Raw genomic sequence first — 18081 nt, forward strand, 5'->3', positions numbered from 1 at the left:
TCACTCTGATAGACTCAGTTTGTTTGAGGTGGTTACATGATGCGTTTTCTTTATCTGATTGGGCAATTATTGTGATACTTGGCGGACTAATGGTGCTGATGTAAACAAGGAGAACCTCGATTCGGTGTTCAAAGATGCCGTTCCGCTCATTTCCCGTGAAAGCTGCTCGGTGGTTAGCATGCTAAAACAGATTCCGGGGCTTCTCCTCACTTCCTGTTGGCTTCCTCCCACAGATAAGTGGACATTCATTTGAAACACTGCTCAATGTGGAAGCTTCTCAGCCTTGCGTTGTTCCTTGGCAGAAACAACAGAAAAAAATTTAAATAAAACTAACTATTTAGAGCTTAAAATAAATCTTAAGTTAGTAAAAAATGGGACCCTGAAAGGATGGGAACTCATTCTAGTTGCAGTAACACGCAGGCTTCTGCTCTGTCATGTTCATCCAGCAGAACTGAATTGAACTGAATTCAGTGATGGCAGAGGGAGGAGTCAGAGAGGAGGAGGAGGAGGAGGAGGAGGGGTGACTGGAGAATGTGTGTGTGTGTGTGTCAGAGAGAGAGAAAGTGCATGCAGATCTCAGTCATTCATCTCTCGGAGAGAAGAGAGGAAACTACAGCAGAAGAGGAAAAGAAGCTATTTCTGAGCAGAGAAAAAAAGGAAGATTTTTTTAAGACTTCTGACTTTAAACAGCCTGCTGCTTTCATTTTTATCGACATTTGTTTTTAAAACCTAAATCACTGTGCTGCTGCTGCTGCTGCAAGTATTTCACTCTTAGAGTCTGCGTGGAGACACTTCCACTTCCCTCTCCTGCATCCGAGGACGCTTTTCTCTCTCTCGAAGCTGAGCAGCTAGAAAAAAAGAAAAAAGAAAAAGAAAAAAAAAAGGTTCTTGTTTTATTTTTTGTTCATTTTTTTTTCTCAGGATCACTATATCAGAAGCCTCTGTTGTGACTTGGACAGAGAGAGTGGAGCTCTTCTATTCGACTTTTGGGCTTTTTTGCGAGGTGGAGGAGGAGGAGGAGGAGGTGGAGGAGGTGACAAGGATCAGAGAGCCCCTGGAAGATCTCCGGGAAGAGGAGGAGGAGGAGGAGAAGGAGGAGGAGGACGAAGAGGAGGAGGAGGAGGAGGAGGAGGGCGAGTCAAGCTGAGAAAGAGCATCCCTCCCAGCCTCACGGACGCACACCCTCAAGACAACCACAATTCAGTCTATATTACAAACTAACAACACACAGCAGTACCAAGACAAGACTCATAAAAGTACATAAAGGTGAAGATAAATTCACCACCGGGTCCAAAGACGTACAGTTAGTCATTTAAGGAGCATTGTAGGACTATAAAAGCACACACACACACATAGACACACAGACACGCACACACACTGAGAGTCGGGACGCCCCAGCACAGCACCGCAGAATGGATCTCCCACCAATCAGAGGTAAGCATAAATTCATCCTGTCGCCATCTGATCTGCTGATGAACTATTGATGATTTGTGTGACCTTGGGATGGCAAAGTTCCATTTGGATTTTTTGACGAATTTAAGGAATTATTCAAAAGTTTTTCTGACTTCTTATTCAGGCAGCGACTGTGGAACATTAGATTTCATTTAAACACAAACTAGGATGTGGGAGAAAAAAAAAATGAAAAACTAGGGGTTTGCACTGTCACAGAATTAATGTGTACTTTCTTTAGTGAATACGCACCCACGCCTGGCTTATCTGGCCTTTCTCAGAATCGAAAATTATTGTGCTAATTTCTTTTATCTCAGTGTTGGAAAAAAAAAAAAGTTCTTTAAAGTGTGCAGTACATAAGTACTAACTTGCCAAATTCCTCGCAGAAGCCTGAGCATAAATCCGACGGAAAACTGCAATATATTACCCATTCCACCTCCGGAAATCGGAAAATATCCGGCGGTAAAATTCTCCTTCACCGTTTGATTGGAGCTTCATTATGTGGCTGGTGAATTCTTGAAGCAATATAGTGAACGACATGTTCCTTTATTCTTTATGCTTCATTAGTCAGTTTCTATTAGTGAACTATTGCGTTGGCGCCTTTTTAGGACGTATGGACGAGGCGATGTCTGTCTTTTTATATTGCCATTATTTGGAGTAATTAACTCTTTTGAATCCCAGAGAGGGCGTGCACGTTCCCCACTGATCCTGACCAGATTTAACAAACGGCCGTATAAACAGATTATTTGGCTGCATGTTAACATCAGTCACCAGTGTGTAACTGCGATGGGGACATGTGGGGTTGGGATTGATTGTCCTCAAGGTCGGATGCAGAATGTCAATACCCATCTCCGGGGCTGGGGTGGGACTGGAGGGGCGGGTGGACGTGCAAATGACGGGACGGACTGATGGGAGGGGTGGGGGTGCCAGATAGGGAAAGAGGGAGAGTGAATGGGACGAGAGGAGTGGAAGAGGGGAAGGGATTGACCGGGCATGGATGGATGGATGGATGGATGGATGGATGGGAGGGAGGAGACAGAGCACAGCAACATGGAGGGTAGATGAATGAACGATGAAACGATAGATGCTTAAAAAGATGCAGAGAGGGAGGGGATGAAGTGGTGTCATGCCACAGCAGAGGAGCTAATGCACTGACTAATGCACCACAGAACCACAAGTTTGTGAAAAGAGTGCGAGAGAAGATTAACCGTAAAAACACTCTAGAAAAAAAAAAAGAAAGCATTCTTGGATTTTGTTTTATGGAATATGACATAAAAGACATAAAAGTCCTGTTTCTGACATACAGCGCTGTCGTACGTCTGTTAGTTTTCCTACATTCTGCTAAATTTGCTACGTGTGTAGTTTCTCTAAACACCACTAGATGTCACCATGACGTCTATTGATGGTAATGGGGAAGAAATATAAGAATTAGTTCCTTTAAAATAGTTTTCCCATCAAAAAAAAAAAAAGGTTGGTCACAACTAGTGATGAGACAGTTAGTTCGTTTTAGGTTTGCTTTAGCTGACTGATTATATCAAGAGGAAATGGTTTTGACCATAAAGAACAACACTTCTGTGAGAGCACGTCATGCATATTATATCTCATAACTAACAATGTTGCAGCAAACTCCTTCTCAAAATGCAACAGGCAGAAGGAAATGCAAGTAGCACAGAAATCAGGGAATTTGCATAAAATGAAAAGCGAGAAACTGTGATGGACGTTTCTAAAGAATCCACTCAAAAGTGCTGTAGGCCGAAACAGGAGATTACATTAGCAGTTTATACCTCATGTATGTGGAGGAAGATGTTAGACGTCATCAAATGTCAGTGTTCTGTAAATTGTGGAAATGAAGAGATGAATGTTACCAGCATTAGCAGCAGCTTGAAGTTATTAACAGAGAGCCGGTGATAACAAAGCGAACATGGGTTAGACGACACTGACAAACATCTGAGAAGGTAAATCAAGCTTAGGTTTCAGCGACTTACGTCACTCTAACTGCTGACGGACTCTGACCTTGCAGAACAAAGTCCATTCTCCCAAAGACTTTATTGTCTCACACAGAAAATGAGAGGAAACCATGATGGACAAAACAAACATGTGCTTTTTAGGTGTTTCAGAGATGATACCAACTCTACCTAGGGTTGGCGTTATCAGGACCAAGGCCATCCCAGTTTTTAAATACTCAAATTTAATCCTGTTCTAACAGATAATGTAAAGAGTGGGTGTGCACCATTAAACATTTGTTAATCCATTCTGCTTTCCTTCTCTGTAGCTTATCCAAAATGTATCAACTTTCTTGTCCCTCACGTTGCATGTGGATTCGGTTGAAAGAGATGTCAGTAAATGCATCACAGAGATCCCACTAGCACGTTGCTAACCGCTTTACGCCGGTGCAACGTTAGCTTGGCTCGTTGCGCGGTTGCCGGAGTGACACGTGCGGCAGCATCCAACCAGAAAAAGGAAGCCTACTGTACATCGGTAAAGATCCATCATGGTGTTTGATTCAAACCCCCGCCGACCATTTACAAACATTATCTCCTGATCCATAACCCCGCTCACGGCCGAATCGATAATGGGCGGTAATATCATCATCATCGTAAAGGTCAAGTTGGAGTAGCCCGTCGCGTATTAGCTGATGACGGCTGATCTGTCCACTTTCAATAAGCTTGGTGTCTCCAACGAGCCATATGTTGCTTTTCTCTTCCCTGTATCTGACAAATTAGTGGCAGAAAATTACATCTGACTCCGCGTAAGTGTTTATTAACAACTGCTTACCAGTATAAGAACTGGTTCGATCGCGACTTAAATACATTTTTATCGTTACTAGCATCAGCCGTCCCTCACTCTCCCACCGCCTCGTCCCTTCCTCCCCTTCTGCCTGGACTTGCTGGTCTGCAGTGTCTATTTCAGTCTTTCCGTTGGGGTCAGATTCGGCACATCCGGTATCTCGTCCAGTTTATTGTCATTCAATCCTGCTGCACTCCCGCAGGGCATCAGGAGGAAGGCCCCTGGGTCTTAGTGCCTGACAGGTCTCAACGCACGCACATACATACACTCCGACCACTCTAATGTTGACCTCTTGAATCTGCTGTCTTAAATGTGCTTCTATTCTCCTCTTTAACTTAGGATTCTGAACTAAAGTATTTCACTCATGCCACACTTTCCACGGCCATTATTTCAAATCCGGTGTCCTGATCTGGGTAGTGAGTGGGAATGTGTCCAAACTACACTGAGACATCTAAACTTGTATAGTTTAATAATTGTTTCTCTAGAGAACCTCCCCAGAGCATGTTTAATAGTTTGGAGAGAAAGGATAACAAAAAGAAAGAAATGCAAAGGAGGAGCAGGAGGAAAGAGGCAGTGAATGGATGGGAGCGTGAGGGAAGGCGGTGAAGGTGACATGAGGGAGGGAGAGGAGGTGAGAGGATGGGGGATGAAGACAGGAAAGGAGAGGCGAGGAGAGGAGAGGGCAACCCCTCCTCATTCCAAGGCAAGGGGTCACTGCAGTCAGTTTTAAAATAGCCTGAAACCATGATGTCATCTGCGAGAGATGCAGCGACGTTCCATCCATTACACTCCATCGACCATCAGCAGGTCGAGTCCAGACTCAGCGGAAGTCGGAGAGTCAGCGGCCAGACGAGGGATCAGCACAGATCACAAAGTTTATCTTTCCTTTTGACATTTAAAGCAGTGACTCTCCAAACTCGCACTACTTTGTTTTTCTCAAACGAGTGATGGAACTCTTCCTGGAAGAGAATAGTGGATAAACAAGGACTCTTAGCACTCTGTACTGGACCATTACAATTAATATGAGCTCAAAGAAAAAAGAAAAGAGATTCTCTTAGCTTACGTGTTAGAGTCGAGAGTTTTTAGGACTATTTGATCTTTGACCTTAACTTGGAGAAGTAGCATAAAATGTAGCACTTCAATTATCTGTAATGTATTCCCCAGAACCTTAAAAGAAAAGACTAAACAGCCAAATATTGTTTGCGCAGACCTAGAGGTTCAACATCTCCTGCAGATACGAGAACATACTGGCTGCCTTCCTGCTCCACGGGCAAGAGGAAGATAGATGTTTACGAATGACATTTAGAACATTTTAGACATTTAAAATGTTTTAAAAGGCCTTTTCAACAGAAAATGTAGGATTTAGTGTCTTTAGGACTTTTCAAAACTTAGAAAACAACCTGGAAAGAATCAAACCAACTCAAAAATCATACTGTAAATGAAAAGGTGGCAAGGGATTCCTTGAAAGTGCAACATGGCGAGTTCAAAAGTCAAAAGAAAGAAAGCGAAACAAAAATTTTGTACCGCACACACCCTCGTTTATTTTCCTGCCTTGTAAATTTATTCTTTCACGCTACAATGCTGGCGGCATGAATGGTGATTGGGCAGTAAAAGACAGAGTGAACACAGAGTGTGTTGTTGTAGAAAAGAGTGATGGAGGAGGAGTGTGTGTCCGTCCCATGGCACAGCCCCAGTCATTACCGATACTCCCCCAGCACAGAGGTCCATCCTCAGGTTACTGCTGACAGCCTCCTGAAACAACAGCTCTCTGTGACGATTCTCCTCTTAGTTTGGTTTGCCTCATTCACGTGCATCCTTTCACACATGCAATCTTTAGCATATTCATTCGTCTCTCTTTCCGTCCTTGTCTCCATTTGCCATAGCGTATGAATGAAATGTAAAATGAAACTACATTTAGCTAAAAAAAAAAAGGGGGGGGGGGTTCTTTTTATTCGTCTGCAGAGTGGCACTTTTTACCTGTTACAATCTTGTTGAGCACAAGTTTCAGAACAAGTTTCTTACTCTGACTGATTATCTGCATCACTCTTTCCCATGAACACCAAGTTAGATACTTGATACTTTCTGAAGATGTGGGTGACAAGAATGGGACGGAATAGTTTTTTGAAATACAATCACAAAAATTTACAAAAATGTTGCCATCTTCCGAACTAAGAAAAAGAAAGTGCAGCAACACCATTTCACAAGTACTTTCAGAATCTGCCACCAAGCACCAGCATGAAAACTGAGTAACTAAGATTGCCTCTATCCTTAAATCTAATTCCAGCACACGCGTGGCACATTAAAACGATCTAATATAAAATCTAACCAAGTTTAAAAGAAATAAACAACCAAAACAACAGATAAGTGAGATGCTGTTCGCTCGCTACGCCTTTCTAGTGGGAGATGTTTCCGTGGAAACCATGTTTGGGAAGTCAGCTAACCAGAATCCTGGCACAATCACAATCGCACAGTAACAAACATGTGACTCTCAGCTCCACTTGTAATGTGAGAGGGGAGGGTGCTGCCTGCCTCGCCCTCCGTCACCCTTTAACACGCACACACACACACACACACACGCATCCGCACACACAGAGCTCTGATCCCAGCTGTTGTTGCCACAGGGTTGATAACAGACACTACCCAGCAGAGCGGTGTTTTGAAGATACGTTTTTTTTTTTGTGGTGGCAAACTGGGTTGGAGTCCCTCTGTTGGGAGCTGATCATGCTCCAGCAAAGACCTGTCAGAGCAATCGAACTGTTTGGCTTTATGCAACAATCGACAGAAGAGTGGCGGCGGCGAAGTTGTACATGTCGTCTTGGTGTCATAGAGTTGAATTTGTTTACAAAGAAATGGCTTTAAATGACTATCGGACTGTCCAAATTCATGTAGAGATTTTTTTTTCTCTGTATGAATTAAAAAAATGGTGTGTTAGCTGGGCTAGCGATGGGCTATTGGTGAATGAATGTTCAACGACACTAAGGGTTTGTTGAATCCACTGCTGCACCGTGACACATCGACTAGACACTGATCACATGACGATAACAACATGGACACCTACCAGAAGACAGGTCTGTCCAGCTCACTGTGACACCGCAGCAAACAAACCAGTGTGTGGAAATACTTCTAATGATGAAGCCCATACTACCGTGACAAAATATGTAAATCATTTCTTAGTAACTTCACCAAACGACTTGAGGCAACAGAGAAGAGGAAGCTGCATATTAACAATTTGCTGTAGTACATTGAGAAGACTTCAGAGAAATACCTGGCTACACTATTAACCCTGTAACATTCTGTACATGGGACACCAGCAGTTGAACCATTCAGAGCTCTGTATACGAGTTGTGTTTGAGCCATACTTATGTCATCTTCTTCTGACTGCGTTGATGAAAGCCAGTATAGGATTCAACCAGTCTAGCCAACACGACCAACACATTTTTTCAAAACCAACAGAATTCCGGCGAACTCGACAACTTCTCATTTTTTTTAGCTTGTGTGCCAACTTTGATTACTCAAGAACAATACCACATAGAGTGATTCTGACTTTTGTGATAGAAACCTCAGAGTCTTGGCGTTCAGCAGGGACCAAAGTGTTCGTCCAAAAAGTTCATGAACAGCGTTTAGTTTAGTTTTTATTTATTTCAAACATTCAAAAGAAAAGAAATGCATCAAGTGCAGAAACAAAAGACAGAAAAATAAAAGTACTTTCAATAAGTAACTTACATTACTGGTAATGTTCGAAAAGGAGTCGGGAGAAGCGACACACTTAATAATATGTTTAATGTTTTCTTCCTCCTCTGCTAAATAATAATAATAACATTAAACTTCCTTTGGGTGTCTCCTAAATAGCCATTTTTTTATGTTTTGTTTTGTTTTGTTTTTGGCAAAAAGGCTGGAATGATAAGATGTCAACTGATATTGATGGTGCTGAGTTGCTGCCTGTTTTTATACAGGCTATACATATCTGTAACATACAGTTTGTCGTGCATGAACTGTTTGTTCTCAGTATTAGGGTATTCAAGGCCAAGAATATAGATTTACTTTCTATTGTGTTTTTATCAGTGACACCATCAGTGACTAGTTTCACCACGTAACAGTCAACTGTAAAAAGTCTGAATTGTGCAACCCATGACAGATCGTCTGAGGCGGTAGTTCTAACCTCCTGACATGACTTGCAGCGGCAGCAGCGGTCGGCTCAACCAGTAAGTAAATATGAGGTCATGAAAATGGACGGCAGGCCTCTACTTTTTAACAGTTAGATGGGCCGATAGGCGAGCAGAGTAGGAGGGAGCCACAGCCACCGCTCTGTCTGATGAGATTAGTCGACAGGACCTCTCCTCTCTCTCCCCAGACTAATTTGAAAATGCATCCTCATCTAACCAACCTGGCCCTCCTTATCTGCTGCTTTATGGCTGGACCCGTGGAAGCATGGGACAGGGGGTGGGAGGGGGAGGGGGCGTCAGATGAAGAGAGGAGGACACCTTTACGCTCAGGCTGCCACTGTTTGTCCAAAAGTCTCCTCTTGCACAGAATGAAGGACAGGAGGAGTAGTTCTGAGTTTATTTTCCCTTTTACAATCCGGCTTGCTAATCACCCCTCCCTCCCTGCCAGTGATGGATGACCATTCTTGGGTTTCAACCTCCTTCCTCATCCGTACTTCTGTTTCTCTTACTGCTCTTGTTCTGCCTTTTCCAGACTGTACTTATATTAAATTGTGCCTTGTCTTTTCAACTCTTTAGCCATACATTTACACAACATCGTTGCTGATCAACCTGCAACAGAACTTTTTGGAGATTAAACAGCGGAAAACTTAAAATGATGCTGCTGATCTGTTAATACTGTTATGATAAAAAAATAAATAAATAAATACCGGGAGCTTTTTATGTAACCATCATTTAAAGGTGTGGTCATGATTTACTTTTCTGGTTTTGCACCATAATAACAAATGAGAAATAAAAACCAACCCAACAAATCTCTAACCTATAAGTTGTAATGAAAAGGGTTTTGCAAGGTCTACCTCTTTTCTTTCAGCTACTCATTCTAACTACTCAGGTCACTCCCACAGTAGACGGAGTCAGTAAAGGGTTTCATCACTGCGGGATTAGTAATCTTTTGGGGGCTGGAACACAAGTTATGCTGTGGTTCTTTGGGATATTCACTTTCTCATTCATTTTGAAGTTTTTGAGGCCCAGTATGTAATTAATGATGGGATTCCTTTAAAAGTCACACACCCATCTTTTAAATGCAGTCTATGTGAGCAATAAAGAATTAACCTGCTGAGATCAAGTAACTCAACAAACTAGATGTCTTCTTCACTCCTGAAGGTAAAAGTGTCCCCGATTTACAAAAGAAACAAGTTTTATGAAGCAAGACGAGATAAAGGTGTTCCTTTCCTTACACAAAATGAGGTGGGAGGAGCGGTTTCAGACATTATTTCAGACACATATAAGCAGTTTGGTGAATGGGTACAGATGCAACTACTAGAAACACTCAACAGAAAATACGTTGAGAGCAGTCTTCACTCACATGGATGCGGCTATGGTTAGTTGCTGCCGTTTCCTCTTACCTCCCTTTTCTATCTAATCTCTGATCTGAGCTGCTTTAAACGCATTTCCATTTGGCCTCATTACTCTCGGAGAGGACCGGCCCCATGCGGGCGAGCGAGCCAGCGATCTCTCCCCCTTGGCCACTTGGCAAGAGTGCCGTTCCTCTGTGTGTATACGCCGTAGCCGAGTGTGTACATGCTGGTCGAAGAGGGTGCGCGCCGTTGTTTATCATGCACACAAATGCAAACGCCACATTTTCCTTTCTGACACGAGCGATAGATATGCTGCCGTATCGGGTTTATGCTCCCGGAGTTGTGTGTCTGTCGGATGTCTGAGCAGGGAATCGAATCACTGCATATCCAACGTGATTTCATTTAGTCAGGCTTGCTTGTGCATTTGCTGAACTCTTGAGCAAATTTATATTCACCCTCTGAGCCGTTTAGGACACCAGAAGTTGTGGTAAAAGTACTGAGACTTTCTCACGAAAACATTTCTTTCTCTTTTATAACCTTTTTGTAGGCAGATATTGAAGAATTCGTGCCTTAAAGCATTTCTATACTTGCTTCAGCATTTAGCTGTGGCTGCTGCCTGGTTTGAACCACAGACCAAAGCTCCATGTACTTTATTGCCCTAAACTAAGGCTTTTTGCTCAATCAGAATCGACAAGCTTCTCGGTCAGAGATGCAGGTGTACCAAATCTGTATGTACACAAAATTTGTGCTGTTATTAAATTTGAATCTTAACCCCACTTACTCAATAATTTGCTCAATTGCTTGGCCTCGCTGCGAGCCACTGTCTGCAGGTGGGTTTCCTCCGTGGCAGCAGCAGCTGTGTTCAACAGATGCTAAATTACAGTGTGGACCTCATGGCTGCATCTCTCTGGCTCTGGCAGGCTAATAATAGTGAGCAGTGGAGTGTGGTCACGATGACACAGTGGAGCGGTTTTGTGGAGTTTCTGCTGCCAGGAATCCATGTTTGAGCAAGTGCTGCCCAAATATTTGGAGTGCAATGTGTAGAATACTGCTTCTAGTTGTAATATGGTGCCTTCTATGTGCATTTGGAAACTTGGGTAAATCATTCAAGTGTAAAAGTTGATTGCATCTTGATTGGTAATCATAGTTGCCTCCTTTTTCTGTGTGTTTGCAGGTTTATCTGATGTGCCGTGAGCGGTGGGAGCACCTTGCACCCTGGTGCCACCCAGCCGGCTCACCAGGATGGACCCTACTCATTCCCTGAGGACGGAGCTGGACTCTGTGCTGTCGCTCGACCAGATTCGTGCCATCCGGGCCAACAATGACTATGTGGACAGGCCCGTGGCGCTGGTACCGGCAACCCAGTCCGGATTTTTTTACGCCCACGATGACCGTTACCCCCATGGAGTATACACCCAACACCCCCAGCCTTCTTTCCCCTCTGCTCTGTCCCGCAGCCAAAGTCAGCAGCAGCACGCTCACCTTTCCCACCTGAGCCGTTCCAGTACTATAAGCTCTTCCATGTCTCGGACCAGTGCCGCCTCAGACCAGAGGCTATTAGCAGGTCTGACACCGTCCCACTCTGGTCTTAGTTCGGTGGTTCATTCTCAGCCTAAAGGGGAACTCAAGCCTGATGCTTCCTTGGGTAAACGTCTGGCGGGCGAGGCTGACCTTGGGCTTCACCAGTTCATCTGTGAACGGTGCGGTCTCTGTAAATGCCGAGAGTGCTGCGCCCCACGCCGCCTGCCGTCCTGCTGGGCCTGTGGACAGCGCTGCCTGTGCTCTGCCGAGAGTGCCGTGGAGTACGGCACGTGCTTGTGCTGCGTTAAAGGCTTATTCTATCACTGCTCTGCCCAGGACGACGAGGATAACTGTGCCGACCGGCCGTGCTCTTGCGCTCCCGCCCACGCCTGTGCCCGCTGGAGCACGATGGGCTTGCTGGCGCTCTGTCTACCCTGCCTCTGCTGCTACCCCCCTGCCAGGCTGTGCCTTGCCCTGTGCCAGTGTGCCCACGACAGGGCCACGCGGCCCGGCTGCAGGTGCAGCAACACCAACACTGTGTGCCGCAAGATCTCCGCCTCCAACCCTAACGCTCATCCTTCGCTCCGTAGCAAAGCTCTGGAGAAGCCGTTATGACAGGCTTAGATGGGGCCAGGTAAATGATTTCCCCCTCAGCCGTGGCCAAAGCAACGCTGTCGCCAGTTACCAGTGCCACAGCTGACAAGTGACGACAGTGCCATTGTGACCCACCTACCTACATATGACAAGCCAACCAACCAACCGTGAAGTGTTGTTCACCTTATGTACCTTGAATTTACTTCTTCTCCAGCTCAGGAGGGACCAAAGCTTTACTGTGCCTGTTCATGTTGGAGACTTAATGCCTAAAAACACGAATTCATCTTGAAGAAGAAGAAGAAGCTGTCGTGCTTTGCTGGACTGCCCTTCAACCTTAACTAAGAGTCCCAGATAGAAATCACCTCTCTCTGCATTCTGTGGTGTAATCTGGCCTTGTTAAAATCTATTTATTTATTGTGAAACCTCCTTCCTCCCCGCCCTTTGCATAGAGTTCGCACAGAGAGGGGCGATGGACCAAATCAGGAAGGAAAGACGCCTGCGGCAATGTGTATGGTCTTTGCCAACAGCTTCTGTCCTCTAGAAAGAGAGAATCAGAACTGTGAGAGGCTGCGGTTACAACTACCACGTTCAGAACACAAAATGTTCGAGATGAGCAAATGAAGACACCATTGTCGCTCCGAGGTGAACACCTTACTGGGACTGCGAACCACCGAGGCATAAAAGTGAGAACAAAAAACACCTGTAACAAGAGTTTGACACCAAAAAGGGACCATGTACTGTACAAACTGAGGGATTTTCAATGCTATTAAGCTCATTTGTAAAGGAAAAGCACTGTGAGGTAAACGGACAATGTTTTCCCCAACCAGCCAAGAGCTGAACGGGGGATTATTTAACCAGAGGGAGGATGCATCCATTGTGACTAGGCAGCCTGTGTGTGTCTCCGTGTGTGTCCTCCTACTGTCCAACAATCTGTGTATGTAGAGCCTGTGTGTATGTTGTTTTGTCAGCAGAAGAAGCCTCCTTTTGTCTTATTTTTAGCCGTGCTGCTTCAGTGGAGCTCTGAGGGTCTGGTCGGGTTTCCTCTCGAAGTCAGTCTGTCGCCAACCTTCCTCCTCTGACTGACCTCCTTCGCAGCCCCCACCTCCATCCTCCATCCTCCTCCTCCTCCCACACTCAGAAGCTCTTCTCTGAACCCAGTCCCTTCATTTAGTGCAAGGAAGGGCTTGCGGAGGTCCTGTTGCCAGGGGATTTTTCAGTCATCCAGTGCAAGACAAACTGAAAAAAAAAAAAAAATGGACCGAATTGAAATAAAACAACGCAACCAGTGAAAGCAGCTGACACCAGGCGTATTATTCCTACATCCTATATATCCCTGCTGCCTCGTCCGTCTCTCCTCTTAAGCTCAGACGGCTGAAAGCTTCCAATTCCAGGTCCATGGAGAGTTGATCAAACAGGCAATTAGCTTCGTGATAGCTCTTAATGGGCCAGAGAAGATTCTGAGCGTGGGAGGGAGGGGAAGTACAGGATGAGTGGAGTTCTGCCGTTTGGCAGATGGATGGTGTGACCGGAGCAAAGAGTACGTTGAAGTTGCCGTGAGTCCGGATAGATTTCATGCATGTCCTTAACAAGAAAACAAACATACAAACAAAAAAAAAAAGCAGTGTGGCTTTTTTGTTATCCAGCACTTCTGGTTTTTGTGTGAAACAAAAATGCAACAACAATGCATGACTATTTTTTAGGAGGTGAGGATCTAAAGCTGATAAAAATCAACACACACACAATGTCAGGTGTGTGTGTGTGTGTGTGTGTGTGTGCGTGTGTGTGCATGTACATGTTTTTAAGCGCGCGTGCTCATGTTTGAATGCATATAGACTTTCCTGTATGTGCGCGTGTGTCGGGACGTCGCCTAAACACAGACACACACACACGCTGACCTGATAGGTTAAATGTTACTTTGCTATATTTTTATATGTAAATACGGGCTGTTAACGGTATAACTATTTTTATTCCGCTTTATTTTGTTTCTATGAAAACTGATGTTTATTATTACAGTTGTTTTCCACTATAGTGAACATTTTACCTATTTATTGTCCATTTGTGATCAATTCAGGAACTTTTCGGGGCAATTTTCGAGCTACGATTCACTCTTATGTCCGTTAATGTGTTAGTGTCAAATTTTCATGAGATGCAGCAAAATTTAAGCTCTGGAGATAATTGGCTGTCTGCTGGGATCATTTCCTGTTCTAGGCTTCGTCTGCCAATTCTTTTCAGACAAGCAGTTGCAGGATGACAGTATAAAATATAAGTGCAGCTTGTGTTAAAAAAAAAAAAAAAATCTGTTGCTCTTCAAAATGAAAAATGAACATCTGAAACACTCTGGTTGAACTAATGTCCTAAACCTTTCTGCAGCTTTCTGAAGTGGACAGTGCAAAAATCCTACAGTCTAGTCTAGTTTTCCTCAGCCTTCCTTCATAAACACAGTTCCTTATGAGTGAAAACTATTAAGATCAAGACTACAATGAGTTACAAAAAGAGAGCACTGAGTTAAATCAGAGTCAACTCCACTGAGCTCGGACGACGTTGGCTTTGTAGGTACCAGATCGGCTCACAGCTTACTTTATGAATTTTTGCAGTGTATGTTAGTATGTTTGGCTACCTTCGGCCACATTCAGCTCGGGCTGCGAGATCAGCTTGTGGTTTAATTTTTTTTTTCCTGGTATGTTTGGAAGAGGTCGATTTTTAGTTTTCATTTTCCACAAAAGACAAAAAATACGATGACAGCACATTATTCATAAACAAAGTAATAAAATGACAAAATAAGTTCAATCCATGCACTCGTATAGTGGGCATGAAAATATTTCATACGTTTCATCTTCAAAGATATGAAATAATAATGCAGCTTTTATCAATTTATCCAAAGAATACAATGACTAAACAAAACTGCTAAACTGCTCTGCTTCGACAGCAACCGCTAATACCGCTAACCTCTCTTCCACTTTTGCTTCTTCCTGTTGTCCAATCAACTATAAAATCACCATCCCTAATGGCTATGTGACGTCATCTGGAAGCACTGGATGCTCCCAGAGTAGATCTGGTACCTACACCGTGACTTGTAACGTAACGCCCAACCAAATGATCCGACTGGCCCAGCGGATCATTACCAGAGCATAATCAGCTCATCAGTTTATGATGAATTAAAGCTAAGCTCAAACATCAAAGAAATCTAACTAAAGTTGTCTAAAAATTCTCTTAAATTTCCTCCGAGTGATAAAACTTTGTATGTTTCACCCCTTTGTGTTTTGAGGCTGTGCGAATGTTGCCCGAAATGTTTCTGTGCTCATAACTGGTTCCACTTTGATAGATGATTTGGCACTAATTTTAAATATGATGCTTCATCCCCCTTTTAATTTCTTTCTTTTTTTTTTTTTTTTAAATGTTGCAACTTTTTCCACCACTGTTACCAATGAAGATATTATTACTATTAGGAGTATTTGCAACCAAAAACACAATTTGTGTTAGTGACACCTTTTAATTAGTAAATCGCCTGTAGTTCATGTTCACGTCAATGCTGCCAAATCTGAAATACTCTGAGAGCGTTTTCAGCCATGCTTCAAAAAAGAAAAAAAAATGCAGATAAATCCTTGTCAAGGGAGCTGGTTTAGATACTTTGCTGGCACCATCTATCCTGCATGCGGCTCTGGGAATGAAATGACAACGCTTCAAATGCAGCAGAGAAGACCCTTGACACTGCAGACGCTTCTGATTAACCATCGTCTGCCTGACTGAAAACAAAAAGTGCGGGCAGAAAAGGGTCCCAAAGTGTTGTCAGCTTTGACTGCATTAGTGTGGACATGGCTACAGACGGTTCCTTACAGACACACACACTGTCTCCTCTACACTGGCTGAGCGACCTCAGCCAGATATCGGTGCTCGTGGAGACGACTCGAGGAACATTTATTTCCGTCTGGATTGTTTTCTACGTGAGCTGGACGAGGTTACGGAGCAAACTGTTGCATATTTTTTAATTAATTACGTTTCGTCCTCTCTCAGAGAAGCTTTAAAGTATTTATAGTGATGGCTGTTCAATCTTAACACCTTCAGTATGCAGTGTTTTATATGTACAGCAGATACACACAGGGAGGCGTTGAGGAGTGCACTGTGGGGGAATAAATCAAATCACGTTCCGGCGATTCTCATGTTTAAATTGTTATTTTGTCAGTTTATGGTTTTCCTCTTCTTTTTACTTCTTTGCTGACAAAATGAGTTCCTTTATTTAAAAAAAAAAAAATGTTCAGAAGAGCTGATAAGAGAACTAGTTAGCTAGATAATGGCGGCAAAAGCACCATGTGCGATTACAAGACCAATGAATGTTTAAGATATATATTTTTAGACATTTTCCAGTTATTTTAGAGGAATCAAGGTCTTAAGGTCTTAAAATCTGTGCACCGTCCTCCATTCTGCTGTCAATGCTGTGCGTATCTGTATGTACAAGTGAACCAGTATTCATATAAATCCAACATTCCTCCCTCAGGACCCGAGCTCATGTCAGGAACCTGTCTTACGCTGTACGTACGTAGGCTGCCATTATAACCATTACACTTCTCCTCCTGTGTCTTAGCAAGCATCGCTTTTGGTACAAATTTGGCATCCGGTGTGTTGTAAAACAATTTAAGGAGAGTATAAGGAACAAATATATATAGAAATCTATCTAAAATGAATATATTATATATGGAACAATATGCATTTCACACTCTGTTTCATTGCCATTATTGCTTCATGGGTATTTATTTGAATGGTTGCAACAATAGCAGTGACAGTAATCACATGGACGGTGTTCATGAGAAGTATTTATTTTAGAGAGCGGTGGGCGGAGAGGAAGAGCATCCCATGTTGTTGTCGTTTGTCTTTTTGATTTCGTTCGTTTATTCCTCTCTGGGTGTGGTGTGGCTGCTGCTACCCTCCTGGCTAAAGATGAACCAATAAAAAGGAGCTTCCAAAAAGAGCGACTGTGTGACTGACTGAAGGCTTTAATGTGCTTTAATGGGCTCCTCATATGAATAAAAGACACAACAATTACAATTGCACACATAAGTAAAATTAACAAGGTCTTACTCTATGTTGTGATTCTAGTAAGTAAAGCCATTTTTGAAGTTTTGAGCTTATTTTTCAGCAAAGATGATTATTCTGAACGTCTCTAAAGTCAAATGAACTCATCTCTTAAACACCCGGAAGGCAGCTAGCCGACTCCCATACTGTACTGTGCCTGGCCACTGTACTCCCTAGCTCCCTAGCTCCTCCAAAAAGTTAATCAATTTGAAAACAAGTAATGGTTTTCCTGCCCGACACTGTTGATGAAGGCTAGTGCTGCTGGAACACAGTGGTTCCATGATACAAGAAGCAGACACCAGACTTCAAGATGCCATCCATTAATTCCAATAAAAACCGAAATAACAAAAATCCAATTATCCAGGCTCAAAGAAACAATCAAGTGTTCATCTTCATTATTTGCTTTTTGTCGTCGACAGCCTTCTGTCTGTTTGAGTTGTGTGGACTCTGGGTTTAATTCAGGCAACACATGTTTTAACATTATACTGTATCTATCACATCTAGTAGTGAAAAAAAAAAAAAGAAAAACATTTCAAGCCTTGATACTGTTGATCACAGATGATTAATTTGCTGTATTTTTTTATTACAATATTATGCGACTAATTAGCATACATGGCACACTTAAGTTGTCCAGTTAAATTCGGATTAAGGCAATAATTTGTTTTTTGCAGGTATATGTAAACACACTGACTCTCTAAGAGAATATTCTTATTGGCAGGATTAGCCTCTTAGTAGTCTCTTAGAGTTTAAATACTCTGTGGGAGGACAAATTGAGTTTAAGTAAGCACTGAACAGCTTCTTTTTTTTTTGACATTGATAACATTACTGCCCTTAGCAATGTAAAATTATTAAAGACAGCCATCTCTTTTAATGAACACTTTTGGTGTATGGATAAGGACTTTTTTAATCAACACTGCAACGCATCAGTGTTTTGTTTTTGCAGATTGCATACAACTCTCTCTCACAGTTGAAGGTTGAGTCTGTTGCATTAGCTCTGCCTATCCACGTACCACCAGTTTGTAGAAAAATTTCCAATCATTTCATCAGTGGGTAATAGGCTCAGTGTGTTAAATCAACCTTTCTTTTAATGAAAATCCTTCCTAAAATTAAATCATTGACACAAATGGCTGAAGCCCTAGTAATTA

At 43.0% G+C, this 18081-nt stretch overlaps 1 protein-coding gene across 1 annotated transcript; it reads left to right on the top strand.

Annotated features, from left to right (window-relative positions):
- The first annotated feature begins 555 nt into the window (after window positions 1-555).
- Window positions 556-16832, top strand: LOC125021739 (protein sprouty homolog 3). Its single transcript, XM_047607902.1, has 2 exons — window positions 556-1434; window positions 10929-16832. The coding sequence occupies exon 2, from the start codon at window positions 10997-10999 to the stop codon at window positions 11888-11890; it is 894 nt and encodes a 297-aa protein (XP_047463858.1). The 5' UTR covers window positions 556-1434; window positions 10929-10996; the 3' UTR covers window positions 11891-16832.
- The last annotated feature ends 1249 nt before the right edge of the window (window positions 16833-18081 follow it).

The sequence above is a fragment of the Mugil cephalus genome, chromosome 15 (genome assembly GCF_022458985.1).
Source record: "Mugil cephalus isolate CIBA_MC_2020 chromosome 15, CIBA_Mcephalus_1.1, whole genome shotgun sequence".
NCBI lineage: Eukaryota > Metazoa > Chordata > Actinopteri > Mugiliformes > Mugilidae > Mugil > Mugil cephalus.

What these genes read in the sequence shown, in the direction of transcription:
- LOC125021739 (XM_047607902.1), top strand. Translation starts at nt 10,997, where the DNA reads ATGGACCCTACTCATTCCCTGAGGACGGAGCTGGACTCTGTGCTGTCG.